The 24584-nt window shown below is 42.7% G+C and overlaps 1 protein-coding gene across 1 annotated transcript in view; it reads left to right on the forward strand.

The window, feature by feature from the left end:
• The window catches only part of LOC118396163 (transcription factor Maf-like), a 141249-nt gene that overhangs the window by 2711 nt on the left and 113954 nt on the right, over window positions 1-24584 (forward strand). Inside the window, exon 2 of the mRNA XM_052465909.1 lies at window positions 7506-7579. Within this exon, the coding sequence (XP_052321869.1) occupies window positions 7506-7533 (28 nt within the window). The 3' untranslated portion in view covers window positions 7534-7579. The remainder of the gene's footprint in view (window positions 1-7505; window positions 7580-24584) is intronic.

The following is a 24584-nucleotide window of genomic DNA, read 5'->3' on the forward strand; positions in this document are numbered from 1 at the left end:
TCACGATTCACCAATACCAGGAGGAGAAATTCCTTCATCTGAAGGTGTCCTTCTATGAATGTTATGGAAGTGTTGGAAGTATTGCACGCATGTTACCCGCAACGCCGTGGGTTTTAACCGATCAGAAAACGATTGGGAACAAAAATTGGAAAATATTAATGTAATGTTCAATAACTTAATGTTTCTCTATAAAATGTCACCACATATTGTTTGGACAACACAGTCCGCGACCATTATCTTGAGCTACATGTTTAAAATGGAATATCTACATTTCCACCATTCATCAATAAATGTTTATGAATGGAAACTTAGCTTTAATTTATGTTATTTTTTATTATTCATGCAGGTTCAAATTATTGCAATGCTGACTTTATCACCGGTTTTATTAGCCTAATATTGTCGTGGATAAGGCTAAATTAGGCCTAATTCTCAGGGTAAAATTAAATTCATAATAGCTTTCGGAAATAGGTCTAATTTCTGTGTTTTGGTTTTAGACCTGTATTGTAATCTCAATAGGCCTAGATGTTTTGCCTCCCGCTCTGCTGTAGGCTATACTGTACCCACATCTTAGGAGGACAATATAGGCCTAAAGCAAAACAAATGTTTGTTGCTTAGAAAAGCCTACATTCGCTTTATGATGTTCTAGAAGCTGTAGGCCTAATAACGTGTTGGGTTTATCTCTTCTATGTTGTGCATCTTCCGCTGTGTTGTGCAGAAATAATTTCACCTGTTGCTTGCTTTCTCAAGAGAAATACAACATTGCAATTTAAAATGTCCACTTTATTTAGACTACTAGGCTACACATGCGGATTGTTTTAAGCACACTTCACATGACGCCGGACGCAGGTCCCCATACCGGTCCACTTTTGTTAATCATTATTTTGGAGGACACTTTTGCTCTGTGCTCCGTAGCAGTCTAAAAACTCGACTCTGAACCCTTCAACTCAAAAGTTGAATTCTAAATATGGCATAGAGATAACTGGCATATTTTTATTTAGTTCAATAAAAACGGACCCTGTTTGCCTCAGGTCAATTGAAAGGGAATTAGTCTAGCCTACTTGAGGTTAGCCTAGAACTAAGTTTAACATGTCATTTTTTTCTGAAATCCTATTTTGACGAATACAAATCGCTCACTGTTTGCTTATGGTGTACATATTACGGCAGTGTAGAAAAGGGAACTGATGGTGCCGGACGGTCCCCTCGAATTGGTTTGTTCCATTTCATGACATTTAGCGGACGCTCTTATCCAGATGAATAATTGGGATCAAATGCCTTGCTCATCTTGCTCATTTTCCAGCCAGGTCACCCGTGATCGCGAGCTAGTTGGTGATTCGAACAAGTGACGTTTCGGTTATTGTTCCCACACGCTTAACCGCTAGGTTACCTGCCGCCCCATGACCAGTCTTCTATTTCTTCGTTCGATATTGGAATTTGAAGTATACTACCAAATGAGGTAAATGGAAAAAAGCCCCCTCTTGAAAAATGAATACTTTCATGATTAATATCTCGAAATTCATAACACACCAAATGCTTCTGTAGCTAACATGAAGAAAACAAATTGAGTATAGGCCTATGCAACATGCCAAGTGTTGATCCCATGTTTCATGAGCTGAAATAAAATATCTCAGAAATGTTCCATATGCACAAAAAGCTTATTTCTCTCAAATGTAATGCACAAAATTGTTTACATGCCTGTTAGTGAGCATTTCTGCTTTGACAAGATAATCAATCCACCTGACAGGTGTAGCATATATATAAACTGATTAAACAGCATGATCATTACACAGGTGCACCTTGTGCTGGGGACAGTAAAAGGCCTCTCTAAAATGTGCAGTTTTGTCACACAACACAATACCACAGTGTCTCACAGATGTTTTGAGGGAGAATACAATAGGCATGCTGACTGCAGGAATGTAACCAGAGTTGTTGCCAGATAATTGAATGTTCTGAAACAAAGCTGAAAATGTCCCAGTTGGCCTGCATAATCACCAGACGTCACCCATTGAGCATGTTTGGGATGCTCTGGATCTATGTGTATGACTGCATGTTCCAGTTGCCGCCAATATCCAGCAACTTCAAAAGCCATCGAAGATGAGTGAGACAACATTCCACAATCAACAGCCTGATCAACTCTATGAGAAGGAGATGTGTCACGCTGCTTTTTTTAAAGGTATCTGTGACCAACAGATGCATATTGGTATTCCCAGCCATATGAAATCCATTAATTAGGGCCTCATTTATTTATTTCAATTGTCTGATTTCCAAATATGAACTGTAACTCAGTAAAATCTTATAAATTGTTGCATGTTGCGTTAATATTTTCATTCAGTGTAGTTACAGTGCCTCCTAAAGACGTGATTGACATGGGGAAAATAGGGTATTGATGCTGATGATTGATGTAAATCTGCTAGTTAGCTAGCTCAATTTCGTTTACTGATTGTAATTTACCTCTCTATCGTTCTGTCTCTCACTGCTGCGCGTATCAGCCAACCAGACCGACTGTTGATGATGATGGAGGCTAAATCAAGTGTTATCAAGTGTTAATCAATAGTATGCTGCTGTGGCAGTACAGATAATATTTAAACTAGGTATCTAGCTACACACACTAGGCCGGTAATCGCATCTCTCAAGCCGTGCACGTGACCCGGACCTTGACAACTTCATACAGGGCAGACTTGAAAAAGATGCAACATTTACATTTACATTTAAGTCATTTAGCAGACGCTCTTATCCAGAGCGACTTACAACTGGGCGCGACTCGCGAGCGAGCTCCGTACAGGGCAAGATCAACAGGCGCAACCAAGCGAGAGAGAGGGTGGGGGTGGCGAACTTGAAGACGACTTGCGGGCAGTGGGTTCAAACAACAATGACAACAAATGTACAAAAATAAATGATACCTCCACCCAAAAGGGCATTTTCAATACTGGAATGGCAAAGGGACGTGTGCTCTGCACAGATAGAGCCTTATCTGTGCACGTGCCTGACAATGTTACAGCTGCACAGGTCAGTTTTTTAAAAGGGAGAATCTAGCGTGTCTGTTTCCAGGGGCGGATTGGCCATCTGGCAATTCCGGCAAATGCCAGATGGGCTGGACCATTGTTGAGTTGGGTGGGCTGGTAAGATTTACACATGAACATATATTTTTAATATAAAAAATAAAGCAATGAGAAGGGTGACATGATCATGTACACTGAGTGTACAAAACATTAGGAACACCTTCCTAATATTGCATTGCACCATTTTTTTTACAACATAAAGAAATGTCCTGCACAAGCATCACAACTGAGCATATTTTGTGCTTTGGAAACCTGTCTCTTGTAATGTACCCACACGTTTCCTACAACCTAATTAAATGTTCTGTGAACCTTTAAAGACCTCAGAAATGCTGTTCCGTCAACATTCTTGCAGCATCAAAGGAATGTGTTGTGCACCCTGATACAAACATCAGGGAGCACAACTGGACAATTGTATTGTTTTGGGAACCTATCTGTAGTTATATCCCCACAATGTTCCCACAACCTAAATAAATGGTTTAAGAACTTTTAAAGAAAATAAAAATGTGTGCTGGGAACGTTCTTGTAACATCGGGTGAATGTTTTTTGCAACCTAAAAGAACATTGTATAATCACCAGCAAAACTGTACAGTTCATATTTTGTGATGTCCCCACAATGTTTCCACCAGACTGTTTCCACAACCTAATGAAACATTCGGGGCAACTTTAAAGAAGAGATGAAATGTGTTCTGGGAACATTCTTGCAACATCAGGCGAATGTTTTATACTAACATTGTATTATTATCAACACGACTGGGCAGTTTTTGTGTTATGAGAACATTTGCCGCAACCTAACGAATGTTCTGGGAACTTTCACAGAACTAATTCTGGTTCGCTGGGAAAATGTTAGTTCGGACAACATCCAAATGTAAAATAAAACACTAACTAGAACTTAATGGGAATCTTAGCTAATGTTCTTGAAATGTTCCCGGGTTTGCTAGGATTATATTAGGATTAATTGAATCAGCATGAAGTGTAATTCCATTCTCGGTCCCACCTTATTGACTCGTGAACTGCAATCATTTCTACCATGCCCAATGATTGGATTATTACAGATAATGCAGTTGTTTCCTGTCATAATATTGGACTTTCTCTCTGAGGTCAACAATGGGAAATCACTTTGAAATGTATTCTTATTGACATTTGAATCATTATTATGTACTTCACTTTAATGCCTTTATTAATAGCAGAAGGGATGTCTGTGTATTTTGTGTATGTGTGTGCGTGTAAGTATACGCTCGTGTGCTTGTGTGTGACTAAGTGTGTGAGTTAGGACGTCAATATCCAGCATTGTGTATTTTATTTGACCTTGCGGTGAGAGTCTATACAGGCATCCATTAATCCAGTCTGTTTATCTATTTCGTGTTCAGTGTAGACAATATGTATGAGCAGATCACTTTCTCCCTTTATGACAATGCATTGAACTCAATATACGCATTGTTATGATGAAATCTGAAATCACCTAAACGACCGGTTTTTCAAGCTAAATTCCTCTGCTTGCATATTCATGGTCTTGTTTTACGTAACAGTAACAGAGCAAAAGTTGAATCCACCTCCTCATTTAGGTTATTTTTGCTGCAATAATTTCTGTATGCAGTATGAAAGCTGCTTCTGTTTAAATCATTTATGCTATTATTATCACATAGACACACACATCCAAGCTTGCCCTGACACAACACCCCAAAGGTTAAACACATATTCACATTCAAAAGAGTGAACTATTTTCATTTCTTCCACTCACTCTCCATCTGCATCTCTCCCTGCGTCACGATAAACATTTACACTTAAAGGGATTTAAATCAACCACATTTATGTACCTACGTGTGCGTGTGTGTGGGTTTGTGCGTGTGTGTGTGCCAAGGTTATTATAGTAAACTAAAACAAATCATGAAAAAACTATTTAGTAAGCTGAAATAAAATAATTAATAAACCTGTTCAAAAAACTTAAACTATACTGAAACTATTAACTTTGACTCCAAAACGAACAAAAATAAATAAAAACCATCATGAATTATGTTCATTTTTAGTTTTGTCCTAAACTCTAGGAACAAGCCTTTGGAAGGGGTTTTCAAGATACTAAATGTGTCGGGTTAATGCAGCCAGGAGATGGGGATTTTTCAAAAAGGCCTAGTTTGTGCATCACCATCTCCAGTTATCACTCGCTAACAAGGGAAGGAAACGGCTAGGTAGCTAACTTGATTCTTCTTGCATGTACTACTTAAGTTAGATCGTATTTCATTGGTGTAAACCTGGACGAGAGAGAGTTTCCTTCCACCAAGTCACATTGAGATTGACTTTATAATTTAAACCTAACCAAGCTTAATCTTAGCTCTGGAGAACCTAAGGCCATACAGACATACAGTAGGGTTCTCATTTAAATAATTGACCACAGTGGGGTTAATGTGTACAGCTGTCCCTATGCTCTGTTGAACTGTTAATAATCACTGTGTGCAAGACGCTTTTGGAAATTCTACTTTCATATCAAACCAAAATGATTTTACAAATCCAAAATATTAACTTACTGTGCACCGTTTTAATGCAGATTCCCACAGAGGTGTTATATGTTGCACTTCCTGAGCTAATGGGAACTTGGAAAGGAACCAAATAAACCTGTTGGCTGGAAGCTGTATTACACCAACAATCTCAGTGGAAATCTGTGGTAAAACAGCATATATTTTGTAATTGTAAAGCTATTTTTGGATGATAATTAAGTTAAGTGTTCAAGGTTTCCAAAACCGTATCGCAAACAATGATCAATTGCTTCTAGATAGAGCATTTCACACTTCACCAAATCACCTCAGCTAATCAAATTGGACATGGAATGACTCCATTGTCGCATTGGAGTCTTGAGAAGGGCTAACCGAACCTATGACCTGACCCAGTACCTTATGTATTACTGCGTGACATCCCGAAAAACACAGAAAACTGAACAACCCAAATGGCTCCTTGCCTCCCATGCATGCTTTTCTAACACTGAAACTGAAACTAAATCATATTTAAAAAATGTTTTTATAAACTGAGTGGTGTGAGACCTGCATGCTGATCAGCTGACAGCCGTGGTATATCAGACCGTATACCAAGGGTATGACAAAACATGTATTTTTACATTGGTAACCAGTTTATAATAGCAATAAGGCACCTCTGGAGTGTGTGATATATGGCCAATATACCACGGCTAAGGGCTTTATCCAGGCACTCTGTGTTGCGTCGTGCTTAAGAACAGCCCTTAGCCGTGGTATATTGTCCATACACCACACCACCTCGGGCATTATTGCTTAAGTATACAACTAAAACTAAATAAAGCCTTGAAAATTAGGTATCTTCCCCCCCCCTCTCTCTCTCTCTCTCTCTCTCTCTCTCTCTCTCTCTCTCTCTCTCTCTCTCTCTCTCTCTGAGCCAGTCTAACAGACATTGATCTCCAGCCAGACAATGTGACTCAGTGTTGTACAGCGCTTCCTCCGTCTCTCTCCTCCTTACTCCTCTCCTACTCTCTCCTTTATCTGTACCTGGGAAAGACCCTGACCTCACACACTTGTGCCATGTCCTAGCCTTCTCTGTGTGTTGGTGTTTCCTTGAAATGCTGCCAGCAGGCATATCCCACACCAGTGTGTGCATGCCCGTGTTTGTTCACATTTTCTTCTTGATTATATCTACCTGTGGCTTATTCATCTGCCCGAGATCTGAAAATAAACATGAGTTTCTACGGCTCTGGTCAGCTTCACACTGATCAGCACACATTACCACATAACAGGACTCAGTAGGCTACTGCACCTCTAGTCAATAGAGTGAGAGGCTGAAAAACAACTTCTATCTCAAGGCCATCAGACTGTTAAACAGCCACCACTAACATTGAGTGGCTGCTGCCAACATACTGACTCAACTCCAGCCACTGTAATAATGGAAATTGATGTACAAAATGTATCACTGGCCTCTTTAAACAATGCCACTTAATATAATGTTCACATACCCTACATTACTCATCTCATATGTATATACTGTACTCTATACCATCTACTCCATCTTGCCTATGCCGTTCTGTACCATCACTCATTCATATCTTTATGTACATATTCTTTATCCCTTTACACTTGTGTGTATAAGGTAGTAGTTGTGGAATTGTTAGGTTAGATTACTCGTTGGTTATTACTGCATGGTCGGAACTAGAAGCACAAGCATTTCACTACACTCGCATTAACATCTGCTAACCATGTGTATGTGACAAATAAAATAGGAGTTGATTTGATTTGAAGTGTTCAGGTTGTGGGTTGTTCCCATCCTGCTCTCTCCCTTTCTCTCTCTCTCTCTCTCTCTCTCTCTGTCTCTCTCTTTCTCTTTCTTTCCCTTATTCACCTTCCTCTCCCTTTTACAGAAGTTCAGTGCATGTTTTAGTGAAACAATGTTCTGCCCTTTTTACTGTGTTTTAATCCTTCCGTTTATTATCACTATCCTCAGGACGTCGAGAAAGTTCCTCCATCTGTGATAGTGACCCCTGAACCCTGCACATGACCCTTGACCTGGAGTCTAAGGTAACGTCAGCCATCTCATTCCTTTTCCTCTTCAGTTCACTGCTCACCATAGTTTTTTATTGTTTGTTTATTGTTGCTATTTGTAATACTTGTTAAACAAATACAGGTATTTTGCATTTTATGTTCAATTGTACAATTATACTGAAGGATATACACTGAGTGCACAAAACATTATGAACACCTGCTCTTTCCATGACATAGCTATGATCCCTTATTGATGTCACCTGTAAAATCCACTTCAATCAGTGTAGATGAAGGGGAGGAGACAGGTTAAAGAAGGATTTTGAAGGCTTGAGACAATTGAGACATGGATTGTGTATGTGTGCCATTCAGAAGCATATTGGGCAAGACAAAATATTCACTGGTTTGAGTATGTCAAGAACTGAAACGCTGCTGGGTTTTTCCCACTCAACAGTTTCCCATGTGTATCAAGAAGGGTCCACCAGCCAATTTGACACAACTGTGGGAAGCATTGGAGTCAACATGGGCCAGCATGACTAAGGTAACTTGCCTAAATGACTACCGACCCATGGCACTCACCTCTGTAGCCATGAAGTGCTTTGAAAGGCTGGTCATGGCTCACATCAACACCATTATCCCAGAAACCCTAGACCCACTCCAATTTGCATACTCACCCCAACAGATCCACAGATCAACAACTAAACACCTCCCTTTGCAACTGGATCCTGGACTTCCTGACGTACAGCCCCCAGGTGGTAAGGGTAGGGAACAACACATCCGAGACGCTGATCCTCAACACAGGGGCCCTCAGGGGTGCGTGCTCAGTCCCCTCCTGTGCTCCCTGTTCACTCATGACTGCATGGCCAGGCACGACTCCAACACCATCCTCAAGTTTGCCTATGACACAATGGTGATAGTAGGCCTGATCAACGACCAAGATTAGACAGCCTATAGGGAGGAAGTCAGAGACCTGGCCATGTGGTGCCAGAACAGCAACCTCTCCCTCAACGTGATCAAGACAAAGGAGATGATTGTGGACTACAGGAAAAGGAGGACCGAGCACGCCCCCATTCTCATCGACGGGGCTGTAGTGAAACAGGTTGAGAGCTTCAAGTTCCTTGGTGTCCACATCACCAACAAACTATCATGGTCCAAACACACCAAGACAGACGTGAGGAGGGCATGACAAAGCCTATTTCACCCCAGGAGACTGAAAAGATTTGGCATGGGTCCTCAGATCCTCAAAAGGTTCTACAGCTGCACCATCGAGAGCATCCTGACGGATAGCATCACTGCCTAGTATGGCAACTGCTCGGCCTCCGACCGCAAGGCATCACAGAGGGTAGTGCGTATGGCCCAGTACATCACTGGGGCTAAGCTTCCTACCATCCAGGACCTCTATACCAGGCGGTGTCAGAGTAAGGCCCTAAAAATGGTCAAAGACTCCAACCACCCTAGTCATAGACTGTTCTCTCTGTTACCGCACGGCAAGCGGTACCGGAGCACCAAGTTGAGGTCCAAAAGGCTTTATAGAAGCTTCTACACCCAAGCCATATGACTTCTGAACAGCTAATCAAAGGGCTACCCAGACCCCTCTTTTACACTGCTGCTACTCTCTGTTTATAATCTATGCATAGTCACTTTAACTTTACATATTACCTCAATTACCTCGACTAACCGATGCCCCCGCACATTGACTCTGTACCGGTACCCACTGTATATAGCCTCGCTATTCTTATTTTATTGCTACTGTTTAATCATTTTTTACCTTTTATATTCTATTTCTTACTTAACACTTGTTTTTGTATTTTTCTTAGAACTTATTAAAGCATTGTAAGCATTTCACTGTAAGGTCTACCTGTTGAATTCGGCGCATGTGACAAATAACATATGACTGGATTTGATCCATGTGGAATGCTTTTGACACCTTGTAGTCCATGCCCTGACAAATTGAGGCTGTTCTGAGGGCAAAGGAGGTTCAACTCAATATTAGGAAGGTGTTCCTAATGTTTTGTCCACTTAGTGTACATATGAATAGTATCTACATTTTGTATTATTATCATTGACCATAAAGATAGTTGAAAAAATATTTACCAAATAATTGCCCGTTTCTCTTGTAAAATGGTTTCACTATTTTGCTAAATTATTTTGCACATTTTAGTAGGGGTTACATTTGCTGATTTATTTTGAGATTTTATAGAAATTGTTCACAATCTTCAGAGTGATAGAAACACACATCCTCACCTCAGAACCTTTTCTGTGTTGATTTGTTTCGATTTTAGCTGATTTTACCACAGTATGTAACCCTCTGAATGTGTCTCTATACAGTGAGCTAGTCCAGGCGATAGGCTTGCCTCTGTTTTCTGTACCTCTGGTGAAGCTGTGTGTTGACAGTCTGTGTGTTCTGGTTTTGCTGGAAGCCAAGGCTAGCTGTATGGGAGAGTGGGGTAAGTTGAGCCAATGGGGGTAAGTTGAGCCACCCTTCTTTCTAGGAAACCATACACAAAATTAATAATTTGACTAAATATTTAGGAAGAGGTCTTCATTTCATGGAGTCTGTGGAAAAAGTGGTAAGCAGGTTAGGTCCAAAAAAAGTAGATAATTTAAAGATGTTTCTATACATCAGTTGGGGTCCCTATAAGCTTCAATATGAGGTCCTAAACCTGACATGAAAGTGCATCCTTGTAGCTGTCTGGGCTGATGTAGTCCAAATGTTTGCCTTGGGGTAAGTTGAGCCAATGGTGAGTAGAGCAAATTAAAGTGTTTTCTTCCCAGGTGTAATGATGGCATTATTGCTGGGATTTAAGGTAACAACAGGGCCTATGTTAAAAATATTTTTTAAAGTACAAAGGGTGTGTTAGGTGTTAAAATATGTTTAAAATTATTAAAATACAAAAAAGAAATTGTGATTGTGTTGAATTGTGTTTGGGAAATAGAGATAGACATGTTTTTAAAAAGTTAGTGGTAATATTTCATTCAGTAAAGACATTTATAGGCGGCCTAACTTACTCTGTCCCGCAGCTCAACTTACCCCATACCTGGGGTTGTGCCAAGTCACCACTTGTTTTGGAGAAGCTATGTTTTGAAAATGTTTACATAAAATCCGCTTATTTCCAGGGATACACAACATCCTGAAATATATGTAGATATTTTTGGTCGAAAAAATACTATATTTCCCTTGATGGAGTGATGCTGAATGTAAACAACGGCTGAACTTACCCCTCTCCCATACAGACGCCATACAGCTAGGCTAAGTTCAGGAGGACATCTTTCTTGTTGGGACGTCTTTCACCCTCTATATATTGTGATTCACTAAAACACAAATCTCCTAATAAAACCCTCAGATCTCAATTTGCAGACATATATGAGGATTTTTGATATGGACAGTGACTGTACATTAGCTAGTCTTTGAGGATTTCTACAGCATGTTTTTGACAGGCTTTTGTCTCTGTGGCTTGTGTCTGTGACAGGATGCAGTTCTCTGTCTGGTGTCTTACAGTGCTGGCTGGAAAGTGACATGCCCTCTCTCGCACCCTAGTGCTCATAGGATAGGGTCACGACCTTTCACCTCTCAGCTGACCCTCGAACCTGCATCTCAGTCTCCTGTCTCCACGGATCACATTGACAGATAGATGGACGGGTGGGAGTATGGGAAGAGTGAGGGACCGAGGGACAGACGGAGGGAGAGAGGCAGGGATGGAGGAACCTCACTATCATGGCACACAAGCAGGCATTGAAGGATGAAATGTGGAAGGAGCAATGGAGGGTAAGAGGGAGGACTAAAATAAAGAAATAATTAGGGATGAAGGGATCTGGCAGTGGATGCAGCCAAACAGACAGGTAGTCAAGCAGGCAGGCAGATAGGGAGAGCGGAGACAGAAAGTGACCTTACTATTGTTCCAGTAGGATCGAAGAGCTTACTTAAAGGCCTGGTCAATGTGAAGTATCACCCTCACATAGCACTGAGTCTGAGATAGCACCCTCACATAGCACTGAGTCTGAGATAGCACCCTCACATAGCACTGAGTCTGAGATAGCACCCTCACATAGCACTGAGTCTGAGATATCACCCTCATATAGCACTGAGTCTGAGATAGCACCCTCACATAGCACTGAGTCTGAGATAGCACACTCATATAGCACTGAGTCTGAGATAGCACCCTCACATAGCACTGAGTCTGAGATAGCACCCTCACATAGCACTGAGTCTGAGATAGCACCCTCACATAGCACTGAGTCTGAGATAGCACCCTCCCAGCCTGACAACTCATCACCACTGTAAACCCATGTCCTCATACACACCAACAGACACAGTGTGTCCACTTTGGTAAAAACCCCATGAAAATCTGGACAGATTCAACATCAGTGTCACAGTTGCTCTGTGTGTGTTAAGTGTACACGAAGGAATTGTGTGGCAGTGACAGGGTTAACATACATTTGTGAAATATTACAAAGCAGTGAGTGTGTGTGTGTGGGAGTGTGTGGGAGTGTGTGGGTGTGTGCGTGTGTGTGTGGGAGTGTGTGTGTGTGTGTGTGTGTGTGTGTGTGTGTGTGTGTGTGTGTGTGTGTGTGTGTGTGTGTGTGTGTGTGTGTGTGTGTGTGTGTGTGTGTGTGTGTGTGTGTGTGTGTGTGTGTGTGTGTGTGTGTGTGTTTGTGACATTAGGACACCTGCATACTTCAGCATTTTTTGCCTGTCAGGAATTCTGAGGTCACTGGTTGGGGGAACGGGGAGGTGGGAATGGAAGAAGGAGAGAAGAGAGAGAGGGAGAGGAAGGAGAAAGGGCGATCTTTAGAAGCAGGCTTAAGCTATAGAGCATATTACTCACCAGGTGTGTGTGTGTGTGTGTGTGTGTGTGTGTGTGTGTGTGTGTGTGTGTGTGTGTGTGTGTGTGTGTGTGTGTGTGTGTGTGTGTGTGTGTGTGTGTGTGTGTGTGTGTGTGTGTGTGTGTGTGTGTGTGTGTGTGTGTGTGTGTGTGTGTGTGTGTGTGTGTGTGTGTGTGTGTGTGTGTGTGTGTGTGTGTGTTGTTTGTGTGTGTGTGGTGCCTCCTAAGCTGCCAGCAGACAGGTCAGGTTATTAAAGGACACAGACACAGCAACGAGTGTGTAAGTGAGGAGGGACTGTGTGTATATACAGTATGTATTTTTCTACATTATTGCAGTATTTGTCTTTGTCTCCTTGGACAGTAAGATCCATGCATATACATTATACATAATATCTCAGAGCAATGCCATAAGCCAAGCTTTTTAACATCGCCCCTCTTCTCCTTTCAAATGATGTTAATGTGCAATGCTGTGTCTCTCTCCTCCCATGTTTCTAATTGTTTGAGTACGGAGCCCAAATATAGTTGTTTTATTCAGATGTATCTTAATTAGTCTTCGGTACAGTGCGTGCAGCGTACATGAGTGTTGCGTGAGGTGTGTGTTGAAGAGGAGGGGGGAGTCACCTCAGAGACACTGTCGTCTTCAGGTAGTGAATGTGTGTTCACAGCTTGATTAATAAGCAAGATGCAGGGATTAGTTGTGAGTTAGTGCATTGTATTTCCCCTGAACTATCATAGTTCTTAGCCTTAGGGTCTTCCTTTAGCCGACAGTGTACCCTCATCCTCCTCCCTCTCTCCTCTTTTCTTCTATGTTTGTACTCTCCTCAAACACACACACTGACACAGGTCTCCTCCTCCTTCCTCTCTTCTCCTCCCTCGCCTCTCTTCCCTGCAGTGTCTCCCCAGCTCTAGCTGGTTAGCTTTGCACCTTGGCATATAGTGCATCCATATAATTGTGTATTTATGTGTGTGTGTGTGTGTGTGTGTGTGTGTGTGTGTGTGTGTGTGTGTGTGTGTGTGTGTGTGTGTGTGTGTGTGTGTGTGTGTGTGTGTGTGTGTGTGTGTGTGTGTGTGTGTGTGTGTGTGTGTGTGTGTGTGTGTGTGTGTGTGTGTGTGTGTGTGTGTGTGTGTCACCTATCCCTCTTCATAGAAATGTATTTTTTAGTCTCTGTGCATCCATATCCAAGCTGCAGCCGTCCATCCCCTCTTTCTGAAACTGTTTATTCCCCTCTCTGAGACCCAGCACAGGGCACACACACACGCACACACACACACGCACATAGGCACGCACACACACAATCACACACACGCACATCCTTCTCCTGTTTGTTATCTTGATAAATAACCAGGCTGCAGGGAAACTGCTGAATTCTATCTTTCTCCCTCTATTTCCTGACATCCATTGTAAGTTCTGCAAGGGAACTAACTAACAGAGATAAATAATGAAAGGCTTGTGCTGAACACACTCTGCTGTTCCCATACACACACACACACACACGCATGCACGCACGCACGCACACACACACACACACACACACATACGTTCCTTCTCCATGAATCTGCCCTCATCACCTTTATGTATGACACACACATAATGGCTCTGATAATCAGATGCATGTCCCGTATGTGCAGTGTGCACTTGGCTGTGTTTTCTGATATGATCACATACTATATATCGCTTGGTTGCTTTTATATTGACCCATCTCTCTCTCTCTCTCTCTCACACACACACCCTCTGTGTGGTATATAAACAGAAGTCTTCCTATCCGATACGACACCTCATGTATCATTTTAACAATGTATAGTGTGGTGCATGAAAAGGTCACTCCCTGAGAACTAACTCCATGTAAATGTAACAAGATGTATGAACGTCACACTGCAGACTCTTGTCACAGTTTGTGTTTAACAGTGTGGTATAAAGAGGGACTCATATACCCACTAGAGTTGGTGCATCATGACTGTGTGTTGAGGATACAGTAGTACTTTGGCAGTAAGGTTTATACAGTGTTTGAATGAAATGAGCAAGTGTTGTGTGTTTATCACATGTACTATAAATCACTCATTCATGGGTGGTTAATTTAGAGAAAATATGAAAATAAGAGATTAATATAGTCATTTCATTGTACATTCATTTAATGTTCTCGCTTGTGTTCTTGATAATTGAATTATAGAGAGAAAGAGACAGAGAATTCAACATACCAATTAGGATCTGGCTACAAATACTTTAATCAGTTATAGAACCCATTGCCCTTTATGGTTGTGAGGTCTGAGGTCCACTTACCAATCAAGAATTCACAAAATGGGACAAACACCAAATTGAGAGTCTGCATGCAGATTTCTGCAGAAATATACTCTGTGTACAACGTAAAACACCAAATAATGCATGCAGAACAGAATTGGGCCGATACCCAGTAATGCTCCAAATCCAGAAAAGAGAGGGTCAATTCTACAACCACCTAAAAGGAAGTGATTCCCAAACATTCCATAACAAAGCCATCACCCCTACAGAGAGATAAACCTGGAGAAGACTAAGCAAGCTGTTCCTGATTGAGAACCATTACCAGGCCAAGACATAGAAATACAAAACATAGAAAAAAGGACATACTGTAGAATGCCCACCCTAGTCACACCCTGGCCTAACCAAAATAGAGAATAAAAAGCCTACAGTAGTACACCCCCCAACATAAGTTCCCCATGTCAATAAAGTCTCTCAAATTGAAATTTTAATTGAATTGAGAGAGAGAGAGAGAGAGAGAGAGAGAGAGAGAGAGAGAGAGAGAGAGAGAGAGAGAGAGAGAGAGAGAGAGAGAGAGAGAGAGAGAGAGAGAGAGAGAGAGAGAGAGAGAGAGAGAGGGAGAGAGAGAGAGAGAGAGATGTATCTGGGTGGATAGTTAGAGTGAGCCAACCGTAGAGACTATATATCAGTTGTGCGGTCTACATCGACTTAGTCCCTATTTCTCTCTCTCTCTCTCTCTCTCTCTCTCTCTCTCTCTCTCTCTCTCTCTCACTCTCACTCTCACTCTCACTCTCACTCTCTCTCTCTCTGCTAGATTGACTTATCACTGACGCTTCTCCCTCTCCCCTCCTCAGCACATGCTAGCTGGAAAGATTCCTCCCTGTACACAGTAGAGAAGACCTACAGACGGAACAATGGCTCTTAACTGTTGGCTCTCATTTCTTCTGCTAGCATGCAATATTTTACAGCTATTGTACATTACTGTACACAAAGCCACTGTGTCTTTCTAAATAGCCTCTGGAATGTGTACTATTTCCACCTGTCCCTGATTTCTTTTGGTAAAAGTGATTGCATTTGTAGACTGTGAGTACATTTACATGCACACTAATATTTTGATATTAAACTGATTATGGCATTAGGCCAAGTAAATGAAATCAAATCAAATTGTATTTGTCACATGCGCCGAATACAACCTTACCGTGAAATGCTTACTTACAAGCCCTTAACCAACGATGCAGTTAATGGAATAGAGTAAAATATTTACTAAATAAACTAACGTTTAAAAAATCGAATCAATCAAACAAAAAGTAACACAAGAAATGTACATGCCAATAACGAGTTTATATAAAGGGGGTGCCTGTACCATGTGCAGGGGTTCAGGTTAGTTGAGATCATTTGTAAAGTGACTATGCATAGATAATAGACAGTGAGTAGCAGCAGTGTGAAAACAAAAGGGGGGGGATTTGGGGGGGGACTTGATGCTCCGGTACCACTGCCGTGTGGTAGCAGAGAGAACAGTCTATGACTTGGGTGACTGGAGTCTTTGACAATTTTTAGGGCCTTCCTCTGACACCGCCTAGTCTATAGGTTTTGGATATCAGGAAGCTTGGCCCCGGTGATGTACCTGGCCTTACGCATTACCTTCTGTAGCGTCTTACGGTCAGATGCCGAGCAGTTGCCATACCTGTCGTTGTTAAGTTGTTAATTTGGGCCTGTTCAGCCCTCCTTTTCGTATAGTCCATGATCAGCCCCTTTTGTCTTGCTCACATTGAGTGAGAGGTTGTTGTTCTAGCACCACACTGCCAGGTCTCTGACCTCCTCCCTATAGGCTGTCTCATTGTTGTCGGTGATCAGGCCTACCACTGTTGTGTTGTCAGCAAACTTAATGATGGTGTTGGAGTCGTGCCTGGCCATGCAGTCGTAGGTGAACAGGGAATACAGGAGGGGACTGAGCACGCACTCCTGAGAGACCCCAGTATTGAAGATCATCATGGCAGATGTGTTGTTGCCTACCCTTACCACCTGGGGGCGGCCCGTCAGGAAGTCCAGGATCCAGTTGCAGAGGGAGGTGTTTAGTACCAGGGTCCTTATCTTAGTGATTAGCTTTGTGGGCACTATGGTGTTGAAAACTGAGCTGTAGTCAATGATCAGCATTCTCACATAGGTGTGCCTTTTGTCCAGTTGGGAAAGGGCAGTGCGATTGAGATTGCGTCATCTGTGGATCTGTTGTGGTGGTATGCGAATTGGAGTGGGTCTAGGGTTTCTGGCATGATGGTGTTGATATGAGCCTTGACCAGCCTTTCAAAGTACTTCATGGCTACCACCGTGAGTACTACGGTCATTTAGGAAGTTTACCTTTGATTTCTTGGGCACAGGGACTATGGTGGTCTATTTGAAACATGTATATATTCCAGACTGGGCCAGGGAGAGTTTGAAAATGTCAGTGAAGACACTTGCCAGTTTGTCCACGCATGCTTTGAGTACACATGCTGGTAATCCGTCTGGCCCTGCGGCTTTGTGAATGTTGACCTGTTTAAAGGTCTTGCTCACATCGGCTACGGAGAGTGTGATCACACAGTCGTCCGGAACAGCTGGTGCTCACATGCACGCTTCAGTGTTGCTTGCCTGGAAGCGAGCATAAAAGGTTATTTAGCTCGTCTGGTAGGCTCGCATCACTTTGGCAGCTCGTGGCTTGGTTTCCCTTTGTAGTCCGTAATAGTTTTCAAGCCCTGCCACATCCAAGGATGGAAGATTCAATGTTAGTCCTGTGTTGATGCTTTTCATCTGAGGGCATTGCGGGATTTCTTATAAGCGTCCGTATTAGTGTCCCGCTCCTTGAAACGGCAGTGCTGACCTTTAGCTCGATGCGGATGTTGCCGGTAATCCATGGCTTCTGGTTGGAAATGTACGTACGGTCACTGTGGGGACAAAGTCGTTGATGCACTTATTGATAAAGCAGATGACTGATGACTGTATACTCCTCAATGCCATTGGATGAATCCCGGAACATATTCCAGTCTGTGCTAGCAAAACTGTCCTGTAGCGTAGCATCCACGTCATCTGACCACTTCTGTATTAAGCGAGTCACTTATACTTGTACTGATTTAGTTTTTGCTTGTAAGCAGGAATCAGGAGGATAGAATTATGGTCAGATTTTCCAAATGGAGGCTGAGAGGGAGCTTTGTATGCGTCTCTGTGTGTGGAGTAAAGGTGGTCTAGAGTTTATTTTCCTCTGGTTGCACGTGACATTCTGGTAGAAATGAGCTAAAATGGATTTAAGTTTGCCTGCATTAAAGTCCCCGGCCACTAGGAGCGCCTCTAGGAGCGAGCAATACCTCGAGACTTCTTTAATATTAGACACCGCGGACCAGCAGTTCTACATTTATCAAAGTCCAATCAGGTGGCCTGATTTCAGATGTGTCCATGTAAATTATTAGGAAAGCATGTAAATGTTTAAATCAAACTATTATATTAATCTGGCTATTCACAATAATTGTATTATCGTGTGCATGTACAGTAACCGTACTCAGTGAATTGATGTAATAAAGCTAACGTTCATTGCCGGCCGGCTGGCTGGCTAAACCAAGGCTGACCACTGAATTGCCTGTATCAGTTCCCTCAGACCTGGTGTAATCAGCAGGGCCAAGCAGGCAGGTTATATACAGAGAATCAGCCTGGCCACTGCTTTTTAAATGAGTGCTAAAACTTTCATGACAGGAAATAGGACAGGTTCTGGTGATGGAGAGGAGGGGAGGGGAGAAGAAAAGAGAGGAATGTAAAGGAGGGGAAGGGAAGGGAAGAGAGGTGGGGGGAGAGAAGAGGGAACACACACTCCTAATAGACCACAGCAAATCCTTTAATGCATGCTCCGATTGAGCACATACACACACACCCTCACACAGTGTTTAACAGGCAGGTATTCCATGGAGAAGAGAGGGTTTTAATGATTGGGGAAGTGATTCCCAGCAGCTCTGCACTCTGGTTTCCCAGTCCTCCCCTCTGTCGATGTCTCTGATAATGATGTCAATGAGAACGGATGCAGGGAGGGATGGATGGAGGGAGGGTAGGAGGAGATGATTAGAAACATACTGCTAATCGCTAGGCAACAGAAGAATCTCTACATCAGAGAGAGAGAGAGAGAGAGAGAGAGAGAGAGAGAGAGAGAGAGAGAGAGAGAGATTCTGTGTGTGTTCTAAAGCACTAAAATGCTGAGTACTGGGTTTACTACTTTAACTGCTCTTGTTGTCACAGACACTTAGGGGTTAACTCTCCATTTCCCTGTCTGCTTCGCTCTCTCTGTTCTGTTAGTGAACATTTTAGAAGTGTGCTCAAATCTTACATAAACAGGGCACTGTGCCCTTCTCACTTTTCCTCCCCCTCCCCCTCTCTCTCTCCTTTCTCCCCTTCTCCCTTCCACTTTCCCTGCTCCTGTGCTTGCTCTACTGCTCTGGGTCAAGGTTGACACATACAGCACAGAGAGAGAACAGGCATGAGGGAGGTGGAGCGAGTGAGAGAGAGGTGTGAGGGCACTCACTTTTGGCACACTGTGTGAACAAACTGTATGTACAGCAGGGTTCCCCACATGGCGGTCCGCATGCCGAATTTGGACCGCAGGTTAATTTATTTGGCCCCTCCAAGTTTTCAGATAAAACCATTTTGTATTATTATTTTTTAATTGTTGAACATTCAAGACTGTAAAAACACCAGTAAATCAACTACACGTGATTTACATTTTGGAAATCTGTTACAAAGTATTCCCATGCATAATAGAGGGATAATGGGATAATAATATGTGATCGTATACCATTTTATTCATTCAGGTAAGTTGAATTATTCAGGTAACACATTCTCATTTACAGCTATGACCTGGTTAATAGTTACAGGTGAGAAGAGGAAGGATGAACGAGCCAATTGTAAGCTGGGGATGATTAAGTGGCCATGATGGTTTGGGTGCCAAATTGTAAATTTAGCCAGGACACCAGGGTTAATTAACAACCCTACTCTTACAATAAATGCCATGGGATCTTTAGTGACCACAGAGAGTCAGGAAACCCGTTTAACATCCCATCCGAAATACAGCACCCTATACAGGGCAATGTCCCAATCACTGTTCTGGGGCATTGGGATCTTTTTCAATCGACCAGATGAAAGAGTGCCTCCAACACCACTTCCAGCAGTATCTGGTCTCCCATCCAGGGATTGACTAGGACCAACGCTGCTTAGCTTCAGAGGCAAGCCAGCAGTGGGATGCAGGGTGTACAAATGTAAGCACGTTTTGAAATGTTTATGTTTTAGTCAAATATTATACCTGTTTGGGCTTCTTACAGTCAATTTACAGTGTACAAATTATTTGAAATTATGTTGCGGCCCCGTGACCATCCACTCAAGAAAAAAAATCAGCCCAAGGCTAAATCTAGTTTATCTTTATTTAACTAGGAAAATCAGTCAAGAACAACATTTTATTTACAATGAAGGCCTACCCCAACCAAACAACGCTGGGCCAATTGTACACCGCCCTACAATCACAGCTGATTGTAATACAGCCTGTAATCGAACCAGGTTCTGTAGTGACGCCTCTAGCACAGAGATGCAGTGCCTTAGACCGCTGCGCCACTCGGGAGCTCCAATCAAGTTGATGATCCCTGCTGTACTGGCTCTACAAACAAATCCCGGAGAGAGATCTCTCTTCATCTTTATCTGCCTGCCTCTCGATCTCTCTCTTATAGTACAAACATGCACAGGTCTATTTTAGAACAGAAATGTTAGACACTTCCAGCAGGAGTAAATCCTACCTGCTCACAACAACACTTTATTTATGCTGAAAAGCTACAAATCAGAGAAAAAAACAGTTTTATTTGTTTACATTGATTTATATTATTTTCTGTCTTTCTCATTTGCTTGTATTGTATCTGTTCTAGTGTTCCATGAGTTCCATTCCCCCAGTACTCTCCAGTGATTGGCTGTTAGATTTAGGGGGGCTGACCTGCTGTCAGGGTTAGACTGGCTGGACCAATCAGAATCTTGACAGGAGACAGACAGGAGAACACCGGCGAGACAACTCACCCCCTATCCCACCTGTCTCACCCCATACCCCACCTTCTATCTCACCTGTCTCACCCCATACCTCACCCCCTATCCCACCTGTCTCACCCTATACCTCACCTTCTATCTCACCCCATACCTCACCCTCTATCCCACCTTTCTCGCCCCATACCTCACCCCATACCCCATACCTCACCCCCTATCCCACCTGTCTCACCACATACCTAACCCCCTATCTCACCCCATACCTCACCTTCTATCTAACCTGTCTCACCCCATACCTCACCTTCTACCTCACCTGTCTCACCCCATACCTCACCCCCTATCCCACCTGTCTCACCCCATACCTCACCCCTATCCCACCTGTCTCACCCCATACCTCACCTTCTCTCTCACCTGTCTCACCCCATACCTCACCCCTATCCCACCTGTCTCACCCCATACCTCACCCTCTATCTCACCTGTCTCACCCCATACCTCACCTTCTATCTAACCTGTCTCACCCCATACCTCACCTTCTACCTCACCTGTCTCACCCCATACCTCCCTATCCCACCTGTCTCACCACATACCTAACCCCCTATCTCACCTGTCTCACCCCATACCTCACCTTCTATTTAACCTGTCTCACCCCATACCTCACCTTCTACCTCACCTGTCTTACCCCATACCTCACCCCCTATCCCACCTGTCTCACCCCATACCTCACCTTCTATCTCACCTGTTTCACCCTATTCCTCACCTTCTATCTAACCTGTCTCACCCCATACCTCACCTGTCTCACCCCATACCTCACCCCTATCCCACCTGTCTCACCCTATACCTCACCTTCTATCTCACCTGTTTCACCCCATACCTCACCCCTATCCCACCTGTCTCACCCTATACCTCACCTTCTATCTCACCTGTTTCACCTATACCTCACCTTCTATCTCACCTGTTTCACCCTATTCCTCATCTTCTATCTCACCTGTTTCACCCTATACCTCACCTGTTTCACCCTATTCCTCACCTTCTATCTCACCTATTTCACCCTATACCTCACCTTCTATCTCACCTGTTTCACCCTATTCCTCACCTTCTATCTCACCTGTTTCACCCTATTCCTCACCTTCTATCTCACCTGTTTCACCCTATTCCTCACCTTCTATCTCACCTATTTCACCCTATACCTCACCTTCTATCTCACCTGTTTCACCCTATTCCTCACCTTCTATCTCACCTGTCTCTCCCCATACCTCACCTTCTATCTCACCTGTTTCACCCAATTCCTCACCTTCTATCTCACCTGTCTCACCCCATACCTCACCTTCTATCTCACCTGTTTCACCCAATTCCTCACCTTCTATCTCACCTGTCTCACCCCATACCTCACCTTCTATCTCACCTGTAAGCTGCTCCTTATAGGGCCACACAGCTTGTCAGAGGTGATGTGTGTGTGTTACGTCTGAAGCTGAGGGAATTTGTAGAGGAGGTTTAGTTTGCAGTGTCACAGAAAGATTGACTGACTGTGTAAAAACAAGCATATTTTATTTGTGGGATTTCATGTCATTTGTGGCAGTTATTTTAATAGTAATGAATGTTTTTCAGTGTAGTTTTATCAATAGTAAATAAAGGGGGCTGATAACAATGGACTGTTATTAGGGTTGGACCATATGGGGCTCACATCACACACACACACACACAAACGCACGCACGCATGCACACACACACACATACAGAAGAGCAGAGCGTGAAAGGTCAAGTTCACATTTCTACAGTCCCAGAGAGGTCACAGAGGTCATGGAAAGGTCACCATGGGGTCAGAGGAGAGGTCATCATAGATCAGGCTGATCAGAACCAAAAGAGAAAAATGTCCCCATTTTAGTCTACGTGTCATTCATATCCTCTTGATGTTTTTCATGTGAACCTTTGTCTAAGCATATATTATTGGCAGTGAGGGCATTTCAATTTTATTGCATGTCAGCAGAGTTGAAGTTTGCAAAAATAAATTGAAATGTTATTCTGATGATAGTTTCAGCATCAACATATGCAATATGTAGAGGCTATCCAAATAAAGAAAGTTTTAAATATTTTTTATCTCGCCTCTCACATTGGGTTTTATGTAAATAGATAAGATGGTGTTTTATTCCCAATCAGAGGGATCTCCTGTCGCATCCCAGTCTCTACATAATAACCTCCAGAATCCCCCCGCCCCAACCCCCCCACACACACTGCATACACTGCATATTGCAGACACTGCACATTTCCTCTCTCAGGGGGGAGAGGCTTAGATCAATGAAAATAAATACTTTTCTTCACATAATGAGCCGAACAGGGAGAGGGAGGAGGGTAGGGAAAGGAGTAAGGGGTAAGGAGAAGGGGATAGGGTGAAATACAATAAGGAAGAGGGGTAAAAGCACATATGACCTACTAACAGGACATTAAAAATGGTAATATCTTCTGTTTCTCCGAGTCGTGGCTGAACAACGACATCTTCTTGTGACTCTTGTGACTCTCTTGTGAAATCATCGCCTGAAACTAATTAGCATAACGCAACGGACATAAATATCCCTAGAAAATATTCCTATTCATGAAAATCACAAATTAAATATATTGAGACACAGCTTAGCCTTTTGTTAATCACCCTGTCATCTCAGATTTTCAAAATATGCTTTACAGCCAAAGCTAGACAAGCATTTGTGTAAGTTTATCGATAGCCTAGCATAGCATTATGCCTTGCTAGCAGCAGGCAACCTTGTCACGAAAATCAAAAAAGCAAACAAATTAAATTGTTTACCTTTGATGAACTTCGGATGTTTTCACTCACGAGACTCCCAGGTACATAGCCAAAGTTAATTATTTTCCCAAAAGATTATTTTTGTAGGCGAAATAGCTCCGTTTGTTGTTCACGTTTGGCTGAGAAATCGCCCAGAAATTACAGTCACGAAAACGGCAAAAAATATTCTAAATTAGCTCCATAATATCGACAGAAACATGGCAAACGTTGTTTATAATCAATCATCAAGGTGTTTTTCTAATATCTATTCGATAATATATCCGTCGTCGGGACAATTCGTTTTTCAGTAGGACCGATTGGAGTAATGGCTACCTCTGTATTTTACGTGAGAATCTCTCTCGGAGCCACCATGTGACCACTTACGCAATGTGGCTGCCTACGGCTATTCTTCAACATAAATGCGTAAAACTATGTCACAATGCTGTAGACACCTTGGGGAATACGTAGAAAGCGTAAGCACGTTGATGGTACATTCACAGCTCAATAGGGATTCATTGGAACGCAGCGCTTTCAAAACCTGGGGCACTTCCGGATTGGATTTTTCTCAGGCTTTCGCCTGCAACATCAGTTCTGTTATACTCACAGACAATATAATTACAGTTTTGGAAACATTAGAGTGTTTTCTATCCAAAGCTGTCAATTATATGCATATTCTAGCATCTTGTCCTGACAAAATATCTCGTTTAAAACGGGAACGTTTGTTTCCCAAAAATGATAATACTGCCCCTAGAGTTGCAACAGGTTTAAGAACATACAGCTGGCGGGTTATACACTCTATCGACAGGACAGAACAGCAGCGCATACCTCAGGGCGAAGGCCTATGCAAATATGTGAACAACAGCTGGTGCAAAATATCTAGGGAAGTCTTGAAGTTTTGCTCACTTGAGGTAGAGTATCTCATGATAACCTGTAGACCACAACATCTACCAAGAGAGTTTTCATCTGTATCTGTACACCACAGACCGATGCTGGCACTTAAACCACACTCAATGAGCTGTATACCGCCATAAGCAAACAGGAAAACGTTCATCCAGAGAAGGCGCTCCTAGTGGCCAGAGACTATAATGAAGGGAAACTAAATCAGTTTTACCTCATTTCTATCAGCATGTTAAATGTGCAACCAGAGGAAAATAAATAGCCTTAACTCCACACACAGAGAATCATATA

The sequence above is a fragment of the Oncorhynchus keta genome, chromosome 17, assembly GCF_023373465.1.
Source record: "Oncorhynchus keta strain PuntledgeMale-10-30-2019 chromosome 17, Oket_V2, whole genome shotgun sequence".
Classification (NCBI taxonomy): Eukaryota; Metazoa; Chordata; class Actinopteri; order Salmoniformes; family Salmonidae; genus Oncorhynchus; species Oncorhynchus keta.